At 33.9% G+C, this 22,547-nt stretch overlaps 1 protein-coding gene across 26 annotated transcripts in view; it reads right to left on the minus strand.

The window, feature by feature from the left end:
• NRXN1 (neurexin 1) overlaps positions 1 to 22,547 on the minus strand; it is a 1,163,035-nt gene that overhangs the window by 191,800 nt on the left and 948,688 nt on the right. For 19 of the 26 annotated variants that reach the window (XM_049784319.1, XM_049784318.1, XM_049784329.1 and 16 more), the window contains one exon: positions 7,952 to 8,123. In XM_049784319.1, the coding sequence (XP_049640276.1) occupies positions 7,952 to 8,123 (172 nt within the window). Of the gene's footprint in view, positions 1 to 6,019; positions 6,065 to 7,951; positions 8,124 to 22,547 lie in introns of all 26 variants that reach the window. The other 7 variants (XM_049784303.1, XM_049784307.1, XM_049784304.1 and 4 more) reach the window with 1 other exon arrangement.

Raw genomic sequence — 22,547 nt, forward strand, 5'->3', positions numbered from 1 at the left:
ATGGTGTTAAGGGCATACTCCTAGCTCTGTACTCAAAGATCATTTCTGTCTGCTGGAGGACCATATAGGATGCCAGGTATTAACCTAGGTTTGCTACATTCAATGCAAGTACTCTATTTACTATATTATCACTCTTGCTTTTGAGATGGGGAATTTTGTTTTCTTTTTTAATTTGGGGTCACACCCAGCGGTGCTCAGGGGTTACTCCTGGCTCTGCACTCAGAAATTGCTCCTGGCAGGCATGGGGGAATCATATGAGATGCCAGGAATAGAACCACCATCTGTCCTGGGTTGGCTGCATGCAAAGCAGATGCCCTACCACTATATTATCTCTCTGGCTCCGGGGTATTTTTTCTTTAAATTTCAAGTTAAAATACAGTTCGTTTTATAAATTATTATTATTTTTGGTTTTGTGGGCCACACCCGTTTGATGTTCAGGGGTCACTCCTGGCTAAGCGCTTAGAAATTGCCCCTGGCTTGGGGGGACCATATGGGATGCCGGGGGATCGAACCACGGCCCTTCCTTGGCTAGCACTTGCAAGGCAGACACCTTATCTCTAGCGCCACCTCACCGGCCCCTATAAATTATTTTTTATGAGTTGGAGAAACAGTGCAAGGTTAAGGCACATGTTTTACAGGTCACCACTGCTTCTTATGGTCATCTGGGCACCATCACCAAGAACAATCCTTGAGGGAATAGAGTGATAGTGCAGCAGTACAGCGTTTGCCTTGCACACTGCTGACCTAGGATAGACCCAGGTTCAATCCCCTGAATCCCATATGGTCCCCCAACCCTGCCAGGCGCAACTTCTGAGCATAGAACCAGAAGTAACCCCTGAGCATCGCTGGATGTGGTCCAAAAAACTAAAACAAACAAAAAGAAAGAATGATCCCTGAGCACAGAGAAATCATCCCTGAGCTGAGCACTACTGGTATCACTCAGAAATTATTAAATAAAAAGGTGTATTTGTGTAAGAAATCAAGTATTTTAATTTAGTAAATATCTTAAAACCTAACTATTATTTTGAAAAAAAAAAAAAAAGAATAGCTTCCAACACATAGGCAACCTGTAGATTGCATACAATAGCAAATGCAATGGAGTGAATTTTGTAACATATCAGAATCAAGATTAATAAAAAAAAAAAAAGTGACTTCCAACTTCCAACACGTTGGGTCAAGTACAGACTGAAATGCTGCAAATAAAAGTACATCAATAATAAAAAAAAAGCTTCGATCCCTTTCATGTGGCATACAAATAATAAATAGTTGACATACAATATAAGAAAATAATTGAATTAGTTGTTTTGTTGAATAAGAATTTAAAAACTATATTAGTTTTTTTGATTAATTATAACTGTGTCCTCAAAACAGAAACAGACTAGTTTTAACATGTAGGATTATCTCTCTTATATAGAATGATTCATCTGTACTGTGAGAATCAGGCATGAATGTTATTTAGCAGAATACTGATTGGCAGTAGATATTTCAACCACCATAGCAAGATAAACTATTTGAAAATCAATGATAGCTTTAGCCAACATTTTTTTGTCGCGGAGTATAAAATAATTCCCATGAAAATATAAAGAGTATATACAAAGAAACAAAAATATCATTTTACAGTCCATCTATAAAATTTTATTTCATAACTCAAATTCTAGCCTTGTTGATGTCATGGTCTCCCCTTTTCAGTACTCGGAAGAATAATCTCATGGAAAAAGTCTGATTTATCTATTTTTTTTTTGTCAGTCTGTGTAATTTAAAGGATACTGAAACCCACCAATCTCTCCAAGAAAGTTTCATTTCATTATGAAATCAAGGCTTAGAAAGCTTTAGGTTAAGTTTGATAAGTAGAAGATAAAAAACCAAGCCATTGAGAATATATACAAATGAGCAAGGAGTCTAAGAATATGGAATTTCTTTCCAATTCCTTGAATACAATTTCTCTGAAGCTAAGCATTTTGATAAGATGTATTTAATATGCTGCTCATTAAAAAGTTCATTATGTTTCATCATTAAGAAAGGTCCCCAGATGAAACAGAGTCTGAACCTCATGAAATAGGATGATTAACACTGGTAAAGCCGGACTTTTTCTCACTAGTCCTCTCTTCAACTGCAATAATATATGACAGTATTGATTTCTAAGAGAATTAAAGGTTTTATCTGGGAAACAAATTTTATATTTATCTGTGTTCAAAAGAAGCCAAACATTTATATATCCTACAAAATATCCAGACATACAAACACATTTTGGAGGGACAAAAATACATAAGCAGAAGTTGGAGAAATAGTATCGCAGAAAGGGCATTTGATGAATAAAGTACAATCTGACTTTATTTTCAAATAAATATTTGTAGAAAGGAGAAAATTTTGATTTAACCTACTATTATTAATCCTTCAGTAACCAAAATCACATTTTCACATTTTCCACTAAGAAAATATAGCAATTTGCCATTGGAAAGATGTTCCCAAGACAAACAACCAAAAATAAAACCAACAAAACAATAGCCAGACTCTGGAAACAGCCAAGTTGCCCTTCAACAGATGAATGGCTAAAGAAACTGTGGTACATATACACAATGGAATATTATGCAGCTGTCAGGAGAAAAGAATTCATAAAATTTTCCTATACATGGAATCTATTATGCTGAGTGCAATTAGTCAGAGGGAGAGAGACACATACAGAATAGTCTCACTCATCTATGGGTTTTAAGAAAAAGAAAAATGAAAGACATTTTTGCAATAATTCTCAGAGGAGGGCTAGAAGGTCCAGCTCACAACACGAAGCTCACCACTGAGTGATGAGTGTAGTTAGAGAAATAACTACATTACGAACTATCATAACAAAGTGAATGAATGACGGAAGTAGAAAGCCTGTCTAGAGCATAGGCGGGGTGAAGAGGGGAGGAGGGAGATTTGAGACATTGATGATGGAAATGTTGCACTGGTGAAGGGTGGTGTTCTTTACATGACTGAAACCCAACTACAATCATATTTGTAATCAAGGTATTTAAAAAGATATTAATAAAAAATAAAAACCAACAAAAATACAAATGAACATACTAAAATATTTGAGAAGAAAAAATTTTTAAGTAGATGTGAATAAGTAATTAACTTTTAATCAGCAAATTTTAATTGAGTAACCTAAGAACATGTGAGTTTTACTAATCATGTCTTTTGTTATATTCTGAAAAATCATTTTGATATTTATATTTTGTTCTGCCTTTTTTTTTTTTTTTTTTGGTTTTGAGGCCACACCTGGCAGCACTCAGTGGTTACTCCTGGCTCTGCACTCAGAAATCTCTCCTGGCAGCTCGGGGGACTATATGGGATGCTGGGATTTGAACCACCATTCTTCTGTATGCAAGCAAATGCCCTACCTCCATGTTGACTTGACTTAGAAATTATACTGATCAGGGGCTGGAGTGGTGGTGCAAGCAGTAAGGCATCTGCCTTGCCAGCACTAGCCTAGGATGAGTCACGGTTTGATCCTCCAGCATCCCATATGGTCCCCCCAAGCCAGGAGAGATTTCTGAGTGCATAGTCAAGATTAACCCCTGAGAGTCACCAGCTGTGGCCTCAATATATATATATACATATACATACATAATTGTATGTATATGTATATATACTAATCAATCTAATATAAGTATGTAATATCATTTTAATGAGTACTATAGTCATGGAGGATCTTTTCAGGAAGGAACGATAAGATTTAGAGATAATATCTATAAGATAATATCTATAAGATCTTTGAGCCAAGTTGAATGACTGGATAGTCATAGAAAAGCACATTTTACCATCCTTTCAGTTTTGTCATTGTTATTCTTCCTCTTTCAAGTCTTCCCATTTCTATAAGAATTTATTTAGTATTTAGGGGTCATGCCTGGCAGTTTTTAAAGACCATATATGGTGCCTGGATTGGAACCCTGGTTACTAGGCAAGTACCTTAACCTTTGAATTATCTCTCTAGCACAATCTGGAATGCTATTGATGCGTTTCTGTAATCTAAACATAAACCAATTAAGTTTCTTTAATAGAGTCAGAATACTTTAAATATTTTTTGAATTGAAGTATTAACTTGATGGGAATAAAATGAATATTTGAAAATCGTACATATTATAAGGTATATCTTTTTTGGCACACTGCTACAGATAAAGAGAACTCACAAAAGGATTATAAGGAACAATTTTTAGTCTGGGAGAGTAAAGTAATATTTGAGCTTGTGGGTTAACATTAATGCTAGAGAAAGTCTGTTTTGGTTGAGAGAGAAACTTTTACTATATAACTGAAATTAGGACAAATCAGAGATTAATGATGCATTATATTCTAGAGTTTTAACTGATAATCACTAATAAATGGCTTTCTCTTGTTAAAATGGCTTGCAAAATATTTCTATACATTGTTCCATGCACAGAAAATAATGGAAACTGGGTACCCTACTCATAAAACTCAATATTTATTCTAAATGTGAATTGTGGAGTTATGATATACACTCCATAACAGCATAGAATCTACATCTACTGATTACTTTCTCTATGAAAGCCTTCTAGACAATTATAGGGTAATATAACTGGTCAATCTTTAGTTGCTTTTTATTAAAGGTATAGAGCATTGCTACTAGATGAATTGCTTCACATAAAAGCACTTACCACAAGTCCTATAATGGAAGGTTAAGTGCTAAACTTAATAACTAATTTCAACCCTTATTATCTATATTTTCAGTGCAGGCACTTTAAAAGGAACTAAATATAACCAGTAGTTCATACTTCTTTGGTTATCAAATTTGGTGGTAAAAGCATCAGTCCAGCTGTTTTTCTAATAAATAATAACCAGAAAAATGCTTCAAATAGAAAGTAGATTGGAGGCCAGAGTGATAGTTCTGGGAGAAGAAGCACTTGCCTAGCATACAGCCGACCCAGGTTTAATCCTCAGCATCTCATATGGTCCTCTGAGTAGTGTCAGGAGTTTTTCTTGAATGCAGAACTGGTACTAACCCCTGTACATGATCAGGTATTGCCAACCCCCCCAAATATAGACACTCAAATTAATATGAGTTGTACTGGGTATTTAATAAAAATAAACTTGTATATACAAATTCAATTATTTTAAATGCTTTAATCTTTTAAAGATTAAGGCACAAAATTTTTAAATTTTAAATCATTTTTCATGATATTGGTATAGATGAGGCTAAGATAAAAATAAATTTGGGAATCATAACTTATTCTCTCCCTCCACATCATGCTAAACAGACAGAGCTACTGATGTAAAAAAAAAAATCATGATAACAACACAGACTCTCCTGAGATCTTATCTCATTGCTCATTAACTTGTTATATGCATATAAAATTCTTCACATATGCTCAAAGGTTTGAGAGCAGACTGTTCAAATCATTGTTTATATCCTCAATAACAGCTTTCAGGGTCCACACTCATGGTTCATGACTATTATCTAAGGTATCTTTGATAGAAGATGCCTAGAATCTGACTAAATATTGGAGGTTGAATCTAAAATAGTTCTTTCTGAAGATATGCCCCTTGAACTAGCTTCTGTTTTTTAAATATGTCTTATGTTTCTTATGTTGGCCATTCATTTAATTGGTCGAGCATTTAATATATATGTTAAATTGATATTAGCTTAGAAAAGCAAAAACCTATTGACTTAATTCTATGTTAGTCTTCACTACTAGTATTTGCACTGAACCTTAGCTGCCTTGTGAAGACAAATGCCAAGTAATCTCTGAACTACAGTTAGTGCATTGCTACATAGCCAGAGCACTTTTAAAGGATTGCTAAGCAGAAATAGATACATATACTAATATATTAAATTAAATTTTATAATAGAGAATATTTTATAGCCATATAAATGATATAGTAATGAATTGGAAAAATTAGATTATGGTTATTTATGCTAGGAAATTCACACTGTATGGATCCTTTAGAAGTGCTTATTAATATTAATGTAAGAGAATCTAGAGATTGATTTTGTTAATTTAGTTTAACAAAAAATTTTCAAACTAACTTGATCGACTTCTTTTCTCCTCCTGTTGTTCACCATTGGCATATTCTAGAATGAAATTGTGAAAGACACCAGTTTGGTAGCAGTAATCTATCAGAGTGAAATTACTAAGATAAATTAAAAGAAGTAACTGGTGAAACCAAGCGAGGTCTTAAGTGAGCTTTCAAGAAGTAATTGCCATTCCAAATGCAGGCTCAGATTCACTATTCAGAAGTGGCAAAAACTCAGGACCAATGCCTGAATTTTATTCTATTCTTTATCTTCCACAGAGTCAATACACTGACTTCTCAGACTGATTCATCGGTGTTTTAAAGAATTCAACAATTGACTTTGCTATAATTCCACTGATAATTATTACTGATTATTATCACTGATTATTAATGACATATATTTCTACTGAAAGTTCAGCAAATGTTAACAGGTATTTACAGGACCTATATAAAATGCCATGCCTCTGGCAATGACTAATCATAACTGCCTAGGTAGGGTATTGAAGGTCTTCTTTCCCTTCATCTTATTTTGCCTGGAAACAAAAATCTACTTTCTCCTAATTAGAGTACAATCTCAACATCATTCCTAGACATCAAGTCAGAACATAGTTATTGACTACTATTAGTCAGTATTATAATTGCATTGGGCATATTATTTTTGCATTTTACCACTAACTTCTTAAAATTTGATTTAAGTTAGCAACTATCTGAGGGGTTCCAACTATATGAGATGGAAAATGAGACTGGAAGATGTGAAGTTTCTAACTCGAAAAAGTGGCAGAGATCACAGTCATTTCTGACAGGGCTGAGTTAGGTCCAAAGAAAATGATCATCTTTGATTATTTTGCTCTTTCCTTAAATTATTCTATCAAAGAAGCTAATTCTCTGAAATGGGGAGTTTATAATCTTTGTAAATTTTTGTTTGTGTTTTTTTGGGGGAGGTGGATATATCCAGGAATTTGTGCTGATTCCTGGCTCTACACTCAAAAATCACTCTTGGTTGTGCTCAGGGGACCATAATGAGTGAAGGGAATCAATATAATGTGCAAAATCAACATGTATTTGTATTTTACTTTGCTCTATACAAATCTGTTGTATAAAAACAGATATATGTAAAAGGGTAGCAGAGAAAATTAAGAATGAAAATACAGAGAATAGTTTAATGGTGTCAGAACACCTTTGTGCTTTGAATTATATTTTATTTTAATATAACCTTGTTTAAAAATAAAGAATATATGTAAAATCTGGTTTAAATGTCTAATCTAAGGTCTCTCTAAATGTTGTCCTAACCTCAGTGACAAAAAAACTCAGTGACAACTATTTAGGTTATAGACTTTATGTGAATGCTAACGTCTATTCCAGAATCCTCATGAAATGCACGGTATCATATGTTAGTAAAAATACACTTCTTTATTTACATGTTCTTAGATCTGCTAAACTCAGTGCTATAAATGGTTTTTAGACTTTTTCTGTGTCTCAAGTTTCTCCGGCATCTTTCAGGAATTTCTGCTCAATGCCACCTTCAGAAAAACTGTCAGATCTAACTTATTTACTGAGATAAGTGTTAGCATAAATAGTTCCTCTGATTCTTTTAGATTTTAACTTGGTTACTTTTGACAAAGCCTTTCCTTTGCTCAAATGCAAGGATCCGGTCAAAAGAGTTTTGACACATTGTGCCTTTTATGTGTGCATTTTTTAGGTTTCAGGGATGTCCCCAATTTGGCAAACATTCAGGAGTGCCTTTTAGTTATCCAATCTCAGGCCAGTTGTCCAAGAGCATCAAGAACAGTTGAGGACAGCATTCTATCCACATGACTCTAACGTCCCATAAAGAAAAAATAAAGGCTTCTCACAAAACCCACAATTTTGGGAAAAGGATGCAAAACAGTGTTTCATATTCCAGCTTTCATAGAGTCCTCCCCCAGATCCACATTTACCAGCTTACCTGCAGGGTAGCGCTCGATCACAGGCCAGCTGTCCACCTGGAGGGTAGCATTGCCACCACTCCTCGTGAAACGCACTACATGGTATTTTCCATCATTAATGATCGCATTGGACTCTTCAATGGCGATGTCATCCGTCCCAACATTAAATTTTACTCCAATTTTCCCTTGGTGCTGTAAAGAGAGAGAGAAAAATTAATTGTACTATGCCTTGCTACTGTTCAATCTGCATTCAATAGGAATTAGAGAAAAACAGGATTCTCTGGTTTTGAACAACAGTGACTTCCTCCAATTTTACTTCTAAATCATGGATGATTTATATTTCAAAAGAATCCAGTTGTCTTCTGGTCCCTAGTTGGCGCCTACAAGGTACACAGCTACTTATGAGAAATGACCAACTCTCATGGATCTTTCCAATACACAGAAAGAAAAAAATAAAGTGTGACATTCTCCCATTTAAGAACTGATGGAATCATGGCTGTTTAGATTTAATTGACACATGTGCACAATAGAAAAGTCACAGCAAAGTAACTGTGCATACAGACTTCTCTTTAGTGAGACTATTTCAAAGTCATTTGTCATGCACACAATAATCATAAGCTAAGAGCAAGACCTGAGTTCCATTTCCTGGGATTTGGTGAAATGGGAAGCTAAAATAGTAGTCAAGGTCATATTGTTATTCTAAAGTTCTAATAGTGAGGTACTGGATCTAAAGTTCAGTTCCCTCCTTTGTTTTGTAGATGGAAGCTAAAATGCAGCGAAATTATGGGCTCCCAAGTCACATTTTCTCCATAAATGATGCATTGCAGCTGTAGAAACCCTTCTACTGGCACCATTTGTCATTGTTTCCTTTAGAATCTTCTGATACAAGGTGGTAAAGGATAGCCTGTGCTTATGTCCTTTGCTTCTGAGATGTCTTCTGGAACAGCAGGGCTGTCTACCCTGAGCTAGGTTGATTTTGAAATTTGCCCTTAATCAGCAGCCAAGCAGAGAAGCACTGCAGGCCACTGTCAGACACATAACCCCAGACCGCCTGTAATCACCTAGCATCAAAACTCAACTGATAGGAACCACATGGGGGAGAAAGGGCTTAAAGGACATATAGAACGGTCAATCTTGTAGAAAATTTAAATAAGCAGATTCAAAAAACAAGCCCTAACCATTTGAATCATGTTTTTGGCTTCATGGTGAATTCTCACTATTGACAAGGTAGTTTGAGGATGTTTACCACTGAGTAATTCTATAAAATCTTGAATAAAATGCCTTTCTGATGACATAACCTTAAGTATTTTGTTTGAGAGATTGTTCACTGTCTCTATGAAATAGGTGTTCTAAATGTTTCCATTCTCCTATTGTTCTTATTGTCTATAAATGAGTTCTTTCTTTTAATAAACTAACTCAGTGCTTGCTTGGCTTTGCATGATTTGTTTTAGGCTTGAGGGACGTCATGACTTAAATTTATACAGATCAATTTTGAGTATTAGAAAACAAAAGCAAATGAGTCGGGCAATTTTACTGGCAGCAGAGTTTTAAAGATATTGATTTATTCTGGACGTTTCTACTATGTTTCTCATGAGATTTCCTTTTAAAAACATGTCAATATAAGACTTTAATTGTTAGATAATGATTCAGGTGACAACAGGATTACAAAAACAATTGCATTTTTATCCAAGGGCAGATGGGAACATAAATTTCTTCAATCTGCTTTTCTGTGTGACTATTTATTATGCTTTCGCTTTGGTGGAACATATTTATGTACCATAATACAACATAATATATATGTAAATATATTTGAAAATGTTTCAAAGGAAAACAATTAAGGTTATTCGAGGTTTCTTGTCATTTTGTTTGAATAAACATGTATAGTTCTCTTTGTGCATTATCAATGTTAACTGGCATTTTTTATAATAGACTCAGGAGAGATATACTATTTTATCTTTGTTTAACAGAGCATAAACTAAATTACAGAGTGATTAAATAACTTGATTAAATTTATGTAAGTAGAGAGAAAACTGTGATTCAAACCCAGGCAGTCTGGCTCCAGAGTTCCCTAATCATTATTTTAGGTTGAATTTGAGAGATCTGGGCCATTCTCTAAGTTTGTTAAATTTAAATTTTTTTGACTACATGCTTTATCTTCCTCCCAAGAATATAAGCACCAGGGAGTCTTGTACTATGCTTTGTAGACTGCGCATGTGTAGCAATCAGCCATCATCCTTTAAAAACTTTGATAAAGCAGAATGGCCCTGAAATACAGACATTAAAGAACAGTAAAAATGTCATTCTTTCATTTAAGTTTCAGCTGGAATCTTTAGATGACAATAAAGAAAAAAGATTACAGAACACTGTCTTACAAAAATGAGATACAAGATTCCCTAATCCAGACTTGTAAATAAGAGTAACAAAGGCTGCGTAGGGGATTCTGCATTATTTATTTTTTCTAGCCCACTATAACATCATGAAAGCTAAGATAAAATGAAAAATTCAAGTTCCAACTTTGAAAGACTTGCGATGGTATGGGATGGTATCTGCATGCTTCTCCAAAGTTGAAAGTTACTTTTACGTTATCTTTAATGCAAGAGGAGAAAAAAATGGCAGTGTTGCATCTTTGAAATTTTGATTCTTATTCATGCTTTTATGGTGATTTTAACTGAGGTAGTCAGTAAATAATCATGATTCTCTTGCCCAGAAAATCAAATGCCTTGTTGGAAGAGCCTCAGAATAAACTTATGTATAGAATCTTGTTAGAACTAGAGATGATAGCATAACTCCTAGCTACTGTGCTAGAAAAATATCTTAGAATTGTTTGTATACAGTAAAATACATCCATGGGAATGAGAGGTGCTAAGAGGTGAAAAAAACATCAACAGAAAGACTCTAAGGTAAGCTGACTATGCATACATGTTGAGACAGATATACTATCTTGATCAAAATAAGGTGTATCTATGTCTATATCATATCTGTGACTCTCTTCAGAAACACCAATCTGACTAAAATTCCAGGTATGTTGGTATATGGCTGATATCACAAGATTCTTTTGACATTTTATAGAGTGTGGGCACTCTCTAACCCTCATACTTCCAGAAGATATGGCAGCAGAAAACATGCCCACAAAAGTCACAGTATCCACAGTGTTTGAAAGTTTTGAACAATTCCAAATCTTTAATACTGTCATCACAGTAAGAATACAAAAATCAGATGTCAATGTGTATTTGAAACCACCATATATTAAGAAACAAAAGAAGTAAAAGATAGATCAACTAACTGCAAGAGCTTAGTAAACCTTCTGACAATGACTTAATGTCCTCAGTGAAAGATGCGATAATTTTCACAATTTTTTTCTTTGCCATATTCACTTTGGGGTCATACTTCATGATTTTCATGGATCAGATATGGCTCTATGCTTTGGGCTTAGACCTGGCTTTGTGCTCAGGGATCATTCCTGGTGACAAGTAGGAAATCATTTGTAGTACCACAGATAAAAATGTATAGGTCACATTCAGTATTACCTTTCTGGTTCACTATTTAATATTATTATTATTATTATTATTATTTATGGAGTTAAATAAAGTTACTTCCAACATCTAAAACCAAACAGATGAACTTACTTTTCCTCACTGTCTAACAGTGGCCAAAGGGATGTTGATTTTTTTTTAGATATTTCTGTGGTGATAAATAATGAGTTTCTACAGAATAAATTTAAATTTCTGCTGCATCTTAGGAATCAAATCTTTGAGAACATGAAGTTTATTTTGGGATTCTGAAAAAAATAGAACAGCAGGTATGGTGTTTTCCATGCATGCAGCAATTCCTTGGTATCATGTATGGTGCCTGACTAATGCCAGTAATCACTGCTGAGTACTGAGTACTGCAGGAGTATCTCAAACAACCTAGTGTTGGTCAATGAGTTGTACATATAGGGTCTTTTCTATTACAAATATGTCTCTTATGCTACTGCAAACTGGAATAAATTTTTAATTTCCTACTTGTTCTGATCAAGTTACTGTTTTCTTTATAGAGTTCTAGTCTATAGAACTATAAGGAGACACAAATTCTCTAGATAGAACAATTCTAATACTAAAGATGCATATATATACCAAACTTTAAAGATGTTCTTTGATTTTTTTTTCCGATTTGAAATAAGAAAGGTGCATTTTATAGAGAAACATATAGAATTCATCGGCTTCATGGAAATTAATTCCTTGAAGTATAACAAAATAAGAAAAAAATAAAGTTGTTATAAGTGCAGTTTCTTTTATTTATTGAATGTTTATTTTTTTAGGTTTTTTTGTGCAATATGCAACTATGTCCAGGGCTTAGTTTTACCCTGCTCTTGGGAATCATTTCTTATTGGGCTCAGGGTACCACAAGGTTGTCAAGTATCAAATCCAGGTCTGCTACATGCAATAAAAATGCATTACTCACTGTACTATTTTGTTCCAGTTCCTGTTTCTGACTCTAAAGTAGGTTAACATTCCCTATTTGTTGATTTGCTTTTCCAAATTTCAACACCTTTGATATCTCATGAATCCAGAGTGAGCTAAGTGAGACCAAATACCACCAAACAAACAAGAGATTCTACTCTAATTCACAAATATTTCACCTCTTTAGTCATACTGCTTTAAAAACAATTTGAATAAAATAAAAGCTAAGGTTCAATTGCTCCATTTTAAAAAAGAATTTAATTGCACATATTTTATAAAATCTTAATATTTTGAGCATCGCTATGATTTTATTAAAAACTTCAAGTCATGTCAAAAGACACCCCTCCCATGCTGATAGGTTAACAACTTATTTCAATTATATAAACAATAAAACTTGCTAAACTTTCTTGCCAATGGATAATTACAATTTGAAAGATTTCATTTCAAGTCCTTATTCTTGGGATTAAATGCAATTGTCTCCAGCCAATTCTCATGAATGTTGCATTAGCGAAACCAGCAGTAATTTCACTGGACATGCATTGATCTTTCAACATTGTATCTTCCTTGCAATAGATAACTAGCTCACACCATAATTTCAAAAATCTATTATGAGAGTATCAGTAACGAGGCATTTATAATTTAATGAAGTCTTTCCATGGCTTCATTAAATAAATAGTGACAAAGGTAATCACTGCATTTTTAAAAGCTCATTTCTGAATAAAGATTATATTATTAAACCAAGTTTAAAAGAAATATCATTAAAGAAGACACAGGGAAGAAAGCTGAATGCTCTTGCCAGTAGCACCATCAATGTACTGTTTAATGCCATATGCAATCACATACTCATTTAAAAAATATTTATTCTAACCAAGATTAAGATTTCATGCTGTCCTCAAAATCTTGGCATCCTGTGAACAATATGTCTCCATATTATAGATGCAAATATATGAAATAGGTTTGCAGATCTATGGAATAGATGCAGATATACTGTATATCTACAAACACTATGAACCAATGCTCTAATCAAAATGACGTATTAATTAGCAGGAGGCAGCCGAGAGATATGGATGACCCATGAATTTTAGTCACACACAAAAAAGTCCTATATTTCAGAATGCCAGTTTATACAGAATCTGACATTATCTTCCTAGTTACTCCTGGTCTGTGACCTACTAAAGAACACAACCAAGTCCTAAGGAGTAGTTGCCTGAAATGCAAATCAGGCTAAATGTTCCAGGCTTTGCTCCTCCAGAGACTAATCTTGCATAGGGAATAGAGACTTTCAACACCAGAGCAGGACAGGGACCTGTGGTTACACTGGCTAGATGCGATATTACTGAGTCCTACCTACTGTGTCACCTCAAAACAAGTATGCAATCAGTCTATTGCTCTTAGAATCCAAGTATAGTTCCCAAGCAATGCCAGAGCTTCTGCTGTCTTGCAGGCCAAGTGCTCACTACTCTAAAGGGTCTGTAGTATCAAGCAGTTTTTCTTTTCTACTTAGTTTAAATTGACACCAAACCCAAAATGCAAGCCCCCCACTCAAACCCCTCAACAAAACCTCACCATTTCAAAAACAAGGGAAATAGTTGTGTTCAGTGTTTCATGTTCTTGTTGCGATGTTGTAGGGGTTTTAGGATATCTTGGAAAAGACTCCCAAATTGTGCTAGATATTCTGAAGGGTTTTGGAAGGTTTGACACTGGAGCAAAGTCAGAACAACTCTCTTTGATGTAAGAGAAAATATTCGCAACATAACCCTATCTGTGTAATAAATTCTCCTGCTGTGAGATAGACTGCAGTTGAGATTGCTTGAGCAGACAAACACTGATCTTAATAAATCCCTATGATGTGAAATGCCTAGATGCATGACTAAGAAGATAACACACACACACACACACACACACACACACGGTTAGAGCATGCTACTCATTGCATTTTGAAACAAATCAAGGACAAATAAATATAATGCAAACCTAATATTCTTTTTTAAATTTTCTAAATAAATAAATATGGTGTTATTCCATGAATAAATCAAATTTTGTAGGAGGAAGGGTTATTTCTCTAGGTTCATATACCAGAGTGTTCATAAAGTTCTTTGAAAACACTCACATCCCCAAGACTATAGTTCCTATAATTTATCTTATCTTCTCCACTAGGTGTGGGCATACTTGCTTTATATATAAAAGCCCAACCTTTGCCAGCTCTACATGACTTTGTGGTGGGACAGACAAAGAGTATGAATGAGCTCTTTTTATAAGGACTGTGGGTCTATCCTCACATTTTGGCACTAACACCAAATTTTAAGTTCTCTTATCATCTCATATTATCTCTCCAGAGGCAGAATTAAATGAACAAAATGGTACAATGGTAACATGAAAACCACTACATGTTTGGTAGTTGTTTCTTTGAAAGGAATATTAAGCATGATGCTGCTGATGTTTTGAGATCATCTCTATTTTTTGTTTGTTTTCCCAGTTGAGCAATCAATACTGTTGGTTTTTTTTTTTCTTTTTATTTGAAAAGATATTCTCAAACTGTAATTTTCCAATGTGGCCATATTTTGGACATGTTCTCCAGTCTTTCCCACATTAATTCTCCATGGCTACAGCACATGATACTAAGAATTTTATAAAATAAAGTAAGTCTCACATATGTTTTTGGGGATCAGAACCATCAAAATCTGGCTGTTAAATCTATCTAATTTCCCATCTAATGGGGAAAAAAACACTATCAAGTAGAAAGATTCTTTTTGACGTATGCCCCTATGGAAATTTTGCCTTATTATTAATAAGTACTTCCTAAATAAGCAAACATGAAAAAATAACCAAGGGATACTGACTAGTGGCTATGGAAAGTTTTTGAATTTTCAATGATAAAGAGCATCTCTCTGGAATATTCAATGGCTTTTGGCAAACCCCTTCCCTGGCATCTTGACAAATTATCAGGCAGTTCCAAGGGAAACTGGGATCCACACAGGTTCAGTTAAACCCTGATAAAAGTTAAATGAACTGAATTTTATGTTAAAATTATGTTAAAATTTTATGTTAAAAATTTTAAATTTTTTAATGTTAAATTTTAAATTTTTTTAATGTTAAAATTTTTGCTTTGTTTTATTGTTGCTGCACTAAAAATGATTGGTGTGGTTAGCTTTGCTCACTTTTTTATTTCAGTCCTTTGGGAAGCTGTGCAATAAACACTGTTTTAGGTGCCAAGTTCAAACATAACCTTTGGTTTTCTCTGATTCTCTGCTTCTTTGTCTTGTGCCATTACACTTCTCAATCTTTATCAGGAACTAGACAAGGAAAGCATTCATTTAAGTCCATAAGTTCAATTATTTTATTTCTGTGTCAAAAGGTACACAAAAATAAATACATATATATGTGTATATGATATATCTATGTATATATATGTACATATACACAGAAATATCTATATAAAGAATTTGAAATTATTGGTGTCTTTCATTTTATCTCTATTTCCCAGAGAGCTGACTAGTTATAGTCTGACTCCTTGTTCTGAAATTCCATAGCACAGAGCATTGCATTTCTCAATTGAATACGTCCAATAACTTTGGGTGGTGATTTTAGTTCTCTACCTGGTAAAAATTTTCCTTAGTGGTCAGTAAGTACTTGTTTTATAAGTAAAAGAAAACTAGCTCTTGCATAAGAAAACCTTTGAAAGCATAAAATACACATTAAGAGCTAAATGCAGTTGCCTTCAATGCATTAGTTGAGGAATGCTTAAAACCTATATAGCAAATGCAAATTTTGAAAAGGAGAACTGAAAAAGAGAGCATTCTTTAAGATGGTGTTTGTAAATTCTGACTTTCAGTCACACACACACACACAAAAAATAATAGTGAAATTACATTCCCCAATGTTGTTGATAGGCTGACTTTTTAATAATGCTATTTCAGAAGCCTCCAGCAGGGCCCTCACTTGAAATGCATTGCAGAAGAAAGGCTGACTGTTGTTCCCTTTCTCCTTTTCTTTCTGATTGACTTCAAGTTCAAGATTACCTGTCTAACCTCTTCTGAAAAAAGCATGTGTGTGCATATGGGCAAAGAAATGCATTCATCAAAGACTATTTTCTATAGAATCAGCAAGGCTCTATTATCCCGAGCAATGGGAAGTAATAATTTTTGCAGCTATCAAAAATAAATCTATGTTTATGTGTGTAATTTTGGCACAAGAATATTTTCAGAAGAGATTACAGAATCTCTAAGGCTGACATTTTTTATGATTATGACCTTGCTTCATCTTAATAAAACAATAACACTGCCAAAAAAACAAAATAATGTCAAGAACTGTTTATCAATTATTTATTAGGTTTAGCTAAATATGGTAACACTCTTTTCAGTTTTCAACAGTTTTTTTTTTAAAGTAGAGGCTGAAGAGATAGTACAGTAGCAGGTAGGGTTTTGGTTTTGCATGTGGCCAACTTGGATTGATCCCCAGAACCCCATAAAGTACGAAAACCCTACCAGGAGTAAGTCATGAGTTTAACATCTGTGTCTCAAAAAAGAAAAAGAAAACGGTGCTGTAGTTGTATTTATATACATTTACTTCCCAAAACTCTATTCATTTCTTGCATAAATAACACTAACATTTAGAATTACAATAGCACATTAATTTAGCCCTCAATGTTATTTAGTATGCGATTCATTCTTTCAAGATATACAAATACATTTCTTTCTTATTCAATTTTTCTAAATACTGGATAAATAGTGGTTTACAAAACAGATGGTGCTAATGTCATTATGAAGCTTAAGTCTCTCGTTCACTTTTGATACATTAAAATTCATCTTTGTATATAAAGTGTGCTAAGAGTCATGATGTAGAAGAGCAGAGAGCTAGTAGAGGCACTAAGTGATTAAGAAAAACCTTTTATGGGCCCGGAGAGATAGCACAGCAGTGTTGCCTTGCAAGCAGCCGATCCAGGACCAAAGGTGGTTGGTTCGAATCCCGGTGTCCCATATGGTCCCCCGTGCTGCCAGGAGCTATTTCTGAGCAGACAGCCAGGAGTAACCCCTGAGCAATGCCGGGTGTGGCCCAAAAACCAAAAAAAAAAAAAAAAAAAAAAAAGAAAAACCTTTTATAGGACTTAAAAAGGACAAGAGATCAATAATGAGAGGAGTTTTCCAAATAGAGAAAACAGGAGATGCCCAAAGCCCAGAGGAAAGCAGATGTAGAAAAAGATGCTTCTATGTACAAATGCAGAATAAGGCATAAGTATATGAATTCTAATAAAGATATATATAAATGCTATATATGAATATATAAAGACATTATTGAGAAACTTTTCTTATACATAAAACTAGATTATAGAATTAGTCATCACAACACTAAAATATATTATTGGTAAAATAAACTAATCATAGCATAATTCGTTAAAATATCTTTCAACTTAAGAAAGGCTACATAGATGTAAATATGAATGTGGACCTAGGTACTATGTGTGCATCTTGATTTGAATCTGCTTTACACCCAGTTTCATTCATTGGTGTTGTTTTATAGAGTTTCACATAGAAAGGTTTCTAAATCAATACACAACATATTTTCCCAAAAGTCACTTATTTCTACAATATCAGAAAGTGATGAATCATTCTATGCTTCTAATTCAGGAGAAACATTACATGCTTAGATGATTTGTGGAGTAGAATATCTTATTAATTTAATTTACAGAATTAAATATATTTGATTTTAGGGCTATCTCTGCTTGTAGGGATTACTCCTGGCTCTGTACTTGGGAGACCATATGGGATGCTGGGAGATTAAACCCAGGTCAGCCAGGTGCAAGGCAAATGCCCTACCTGATGGGTTATCACTATGGTCTGAGCCCTTTAATTTTAAAGTGTCGTAAAAATTCCCTGTACACCTTAAAAATACTATTTAGATTCACTTGGCTACTTTTTTTTTAAGACTATCCTGTATTAATAATTAGAAAGACAAAAAAAGTTTTTATTTTACTTATTTATTTTAACCTGGAAGAGTAAATGAGCAAGACTAGACACATAACATGTTTTTATGCAGGCAAATGAGCAATTAACTTTAAAGAAGTTTTCAATTAAATTCTTCTGGGAAAAATATTTTAAATCAGTGAAGTAAAAATACACTAACTCTAACTAAAATTTTGAAATCAAAATACACAATGTATTCAAATCCAAATAATCCAACAGGACTATTTTGAGTTTGTAAAAATGTTTATCACTCAAATTAGATCAGCCTTTGCAGTCTTCACCTTAGAAGAGCAGGCAAACATTTTTCACAGACTTGTGGGTTCTGATAACTGAGTGAAAAAAGCCATCAGAGAATAATCTGGAGTAAAGTTTCTAGTCATCTATCAAAGGAACACATTTAGCGCTAGGGTATATGAGTAATAAAGCACAACTTTTTAGATATGAGGCCCTTGGTTTCATGTCTGGTGACCCTTCTAAAAGATCATGTCCTCTTTCTTGTCTTTCTCTCCTTTTCTATTGTACAATGGACTTTGGCTTCTATGAAAGTATCAAGTACTTTATGTATCATTTCAGGATTTTGGAGATTCCTTCTGCCTGCTTAGCTCTTTCCTTGCTTCTCCCATCCTCAAACCATTTTTAGTGGAGAGTGAGAATGAGGGATATTGAAAAATTTAATGTGGAGGTAGGCATTTAATTTGCTGAGTCAAAGAATACTGTGGAAATAGTATTTAACTAGACCCTCCCTGAAAAATCTGCCCTAACAGTGGCTGTAAAGCTAGTGCAAGCCAGGGAGACTATGTCTCCATTAATGGAAAGGACAGTCCAGTGAACTTAGGCTGCCCATGATGAGTCTTCAATGATTAAACATCACAGCAAGATTAATATGCTGTGATTTCATTTTCAACTTTTATGCTCCTCTGGTCAGTCTTTTAAAAATAAACACTATCTAAAGCTAATTGGGGTGGTAGAGAACCTACTCACAAATTAATCATCCTCATAAGTCTCAATAGCAACCTGATCTTCACTATGAACACTTAAAAATAGTTTTAGCTTTCCAACAGTGTGTATATTCAAAATGAGTCGTCTTCAACAATAGGTGCATAGCAATGATTCTGATGATGATAGCAATGATCTGAGATTTTGTGATAGAATACTTGCTATCCTCAAATCATCCCTTCTAAAGTGTTTACAGAAAACCAAAAAAATATGTGAGAGTAGATTTATGTGAATATCTCAGAATACTTTTATTTGAAGAGGAAATAGATTTAAATGATTTAATCACTGTTCCCAAATTCTATGTCTCATAACAATCCACATTGTTATTTGATCCCTTGCAACAGAGTTCCCAATTTTATGTTTAACAGTATGAATGTATTTTTTTGTTTGTTTTTTGGGCCACACCCTGCTGTGCTCAGGGATTACTTACTCCTGGCTGTCTGCTCAGAAATAGCCCCTGGCAGGCACAGGGGACCATATGGGACTCCGTTGGAACCAACCACCTTAGGTCCTGGGTCGGCTGCTTGCAAGGCAAACACCGCTATGCAATCTCTCTGGCCCCACGGTATGAATGTTTAATGATTCTCAATTTTAAGTTTAATGGTATAAATGTTTAATGATAGAACTTTCAATTTGACCTAATTTTATCCAGTTCTAAAAGAAAACTTTTAAAAAGGAATAATCAAGATAATACCTATATTGACTTAAAAACATAAAAAAAGAAAAACAAAATCCTTCTCCTCATATAGAAAATATATTGATACTGACAAAAACAGAGAAGATTTAATACTGATTGGACTTGTTCTCCAAATGACACCTTAAAAAAGAAATTAATTAACAAAACTTAACCATTCCAGGTGCTTAAGAGATATAGAACATTTTTAAATTTGGACCATGTTGTGATACCACTAATGTGAACCCAGAAAAAATGACACTGTTGATGTCAAGCTTTTAATTTTTTCCAATCAAAATGAGATTATTCTATATTAATTAAAAGAACATCAATACCACATTGTGTTTTAATGAACCTTATCAGCTATCTCAAACTTGCCCATTAACTTGCACTAGATGTCTGAATGTAAAAGAAGAAATTCGGTGGGGAATTGTAACAAAGCACGTACTCCAGGTAGAAAGACTATGACTTGCTTTTGGAAATTTTGCTATAATTGTTTTCATTTCACTTCACTCAGCGTTTTTTATTTCAAAAGTGCTAGCCTGTGGCCAACTTGAGCAAAGGCCATGATGTTCATGTTACATAAAAATTTTATACATTTGTATATTTATGTTCAGTTTATGTGCAGCCTATCTTATAGAGAATAATTATCACAAAAATCAATTTTTCAACAGATTACTTTTGGTGTGAGGCAATCACATTTTAAATCATAGTTATTAGATTACCTGCTTAACTGATTTTTAAAACTTACAAAATGTGCCTGAAGACAGCTTAAAATTCTCTTATGACTACTCTTTTTTTTTTGAAAATGTAACCAGCCATTTTTAATGTAAGATCAACACATTCCAAAATGCAGGAATAATTGCCTGCAATTCTTGCTGGCATACGGTAAAATGTTGTATAATTTTTGTTGATCTTCTGCTGCGTGACTACAGCACAAGAAGTTTATGGGAAAGATTTATGACACAGTGTTGTGGTTCCTAATAAATGACTTTGGGAAGCTGGGAAAACTCACTGAAGTTAAAGTTATTATCTGAACCTCATAGGGGTAATTAGAGCTACAACTGATAGTGTAAAGTCAGCAGTAAAAACATAACAAATTATTACAGTTTATGCCTCTAGCTGGAAATGAAGGTAAGAAAAGGAGAAAAGATTTGTAATGCTAAGAAATAAGATAGTCAAATGTGAAAATAAAATATTATATCTGAAAATTTTGTTTCAAAACTACCTAAAAACACAACAATGATAGCTGGAAATAATTACTCTGGACAATATCTGGATATATAATAGAGATTAAATGATATGCAAGGTATCTGCTTCATTAACAATAGTGCAAACCAAGGTGTCTAAAAGAACTACAAAAGGAAGAGAGAAAGAAAAAGACATGAATACACACACACACACACACACACACACACACAAAGAGAGTGGTGGGAGGGTGGAAAGGAAACAGGAAATTGGTGACAGGTAACATTCATAGGTGAAGAGTGATGTACATTGTAAGACTAAAACTAAATCATGAACATCTTTGTAATCATGGTATTTAAATAAAAAGAAAAGAAACAAACAAAAAATGTATCTAGAGATTTCTGTAGGGGCAAATCATGACTAAAAGAATGTCCAGAGAGATTCTCAATAGAAATCACCAAAATTTCTCTGAATATCTAAAAGTATAGATCTGCAATAACTACACACGAGATTCAATGAAGCAAGAAAACCCCTACTCCTTTCATCTCCTTCTTTTCTGAAAAAAAAAAAAAGTTCCTACGAAAACTGACATTTTAAAGTATTTATCAAGCAAACTAGATGAATAATAATTTAAAATTTTATCATAGTGTGAGTGAAAATTTTTCTCAAATACAGCAATGTAGGTAATGCCATCAGAGAAGATAAAAAAAATATATATATACATATAAATTTTTTCTTTTTTAATTTCTAAATTAGTTGGGGCTTATTCCTGGTTCTCTGTTTGGGAATCTCACCATATGCAATGTCAGATAATCAAACTGGAATTGACTGCCTGCAAGGCCTGTACCTTAACCTCTGACAATCTATCTGGCCTCACCAAGAAAGGCTTTTCATACATATTTCTGACTTGGTCGTAATGTTATTTTCTGGTATTCATTGTACTCAAATTGACTTAAAATTATGTCTTTACACTTGTGGTATCCAATGAGAAGAAGCAATAAAATACTAATGCAAGCTGGTTCTTTTTTTTTTTTTTTTCAAAATTTTCTAAATGTCATACAAATCCTGAATGGACCAGGTGCTTGTATGCTGGTGTCTTTAATGTATGCAGCATGAAAAGTCTTAGATGTGTGTGTGTGTGTGTGTGTGAAAAGTTGACATTTCTAAAACCTTTGGCTGTGTTTTTTATTTATCAGAACCTGTTTAGATAAGAAAATACCTTCACGCCTTTTCAATTCACCACCTTCTGCTTTCATATTAAAAACTGAGGAAGAGAAAACAATAAACATCTACCCGTTTTATGTAGTTTCTTTCAGTCAGCAAAATCTCCAATGTGTAATACCAAACAGCAGCAACT

Source organism: Suncus etruscus, chromosome 12 (assembly GCF_024139225.1).
Source record: "Suncus etruscus isolate mSunEtr1 chromosome 12, mSunEtr1.pri.cur, whole genome shotgun sequence".
NCBI classification, from domain to species: Eukaryota; Metazoa; Chordata; class Mammalia; order Eulipotyphla; family Soricidae; genus Suncus; species Suncus etruscus.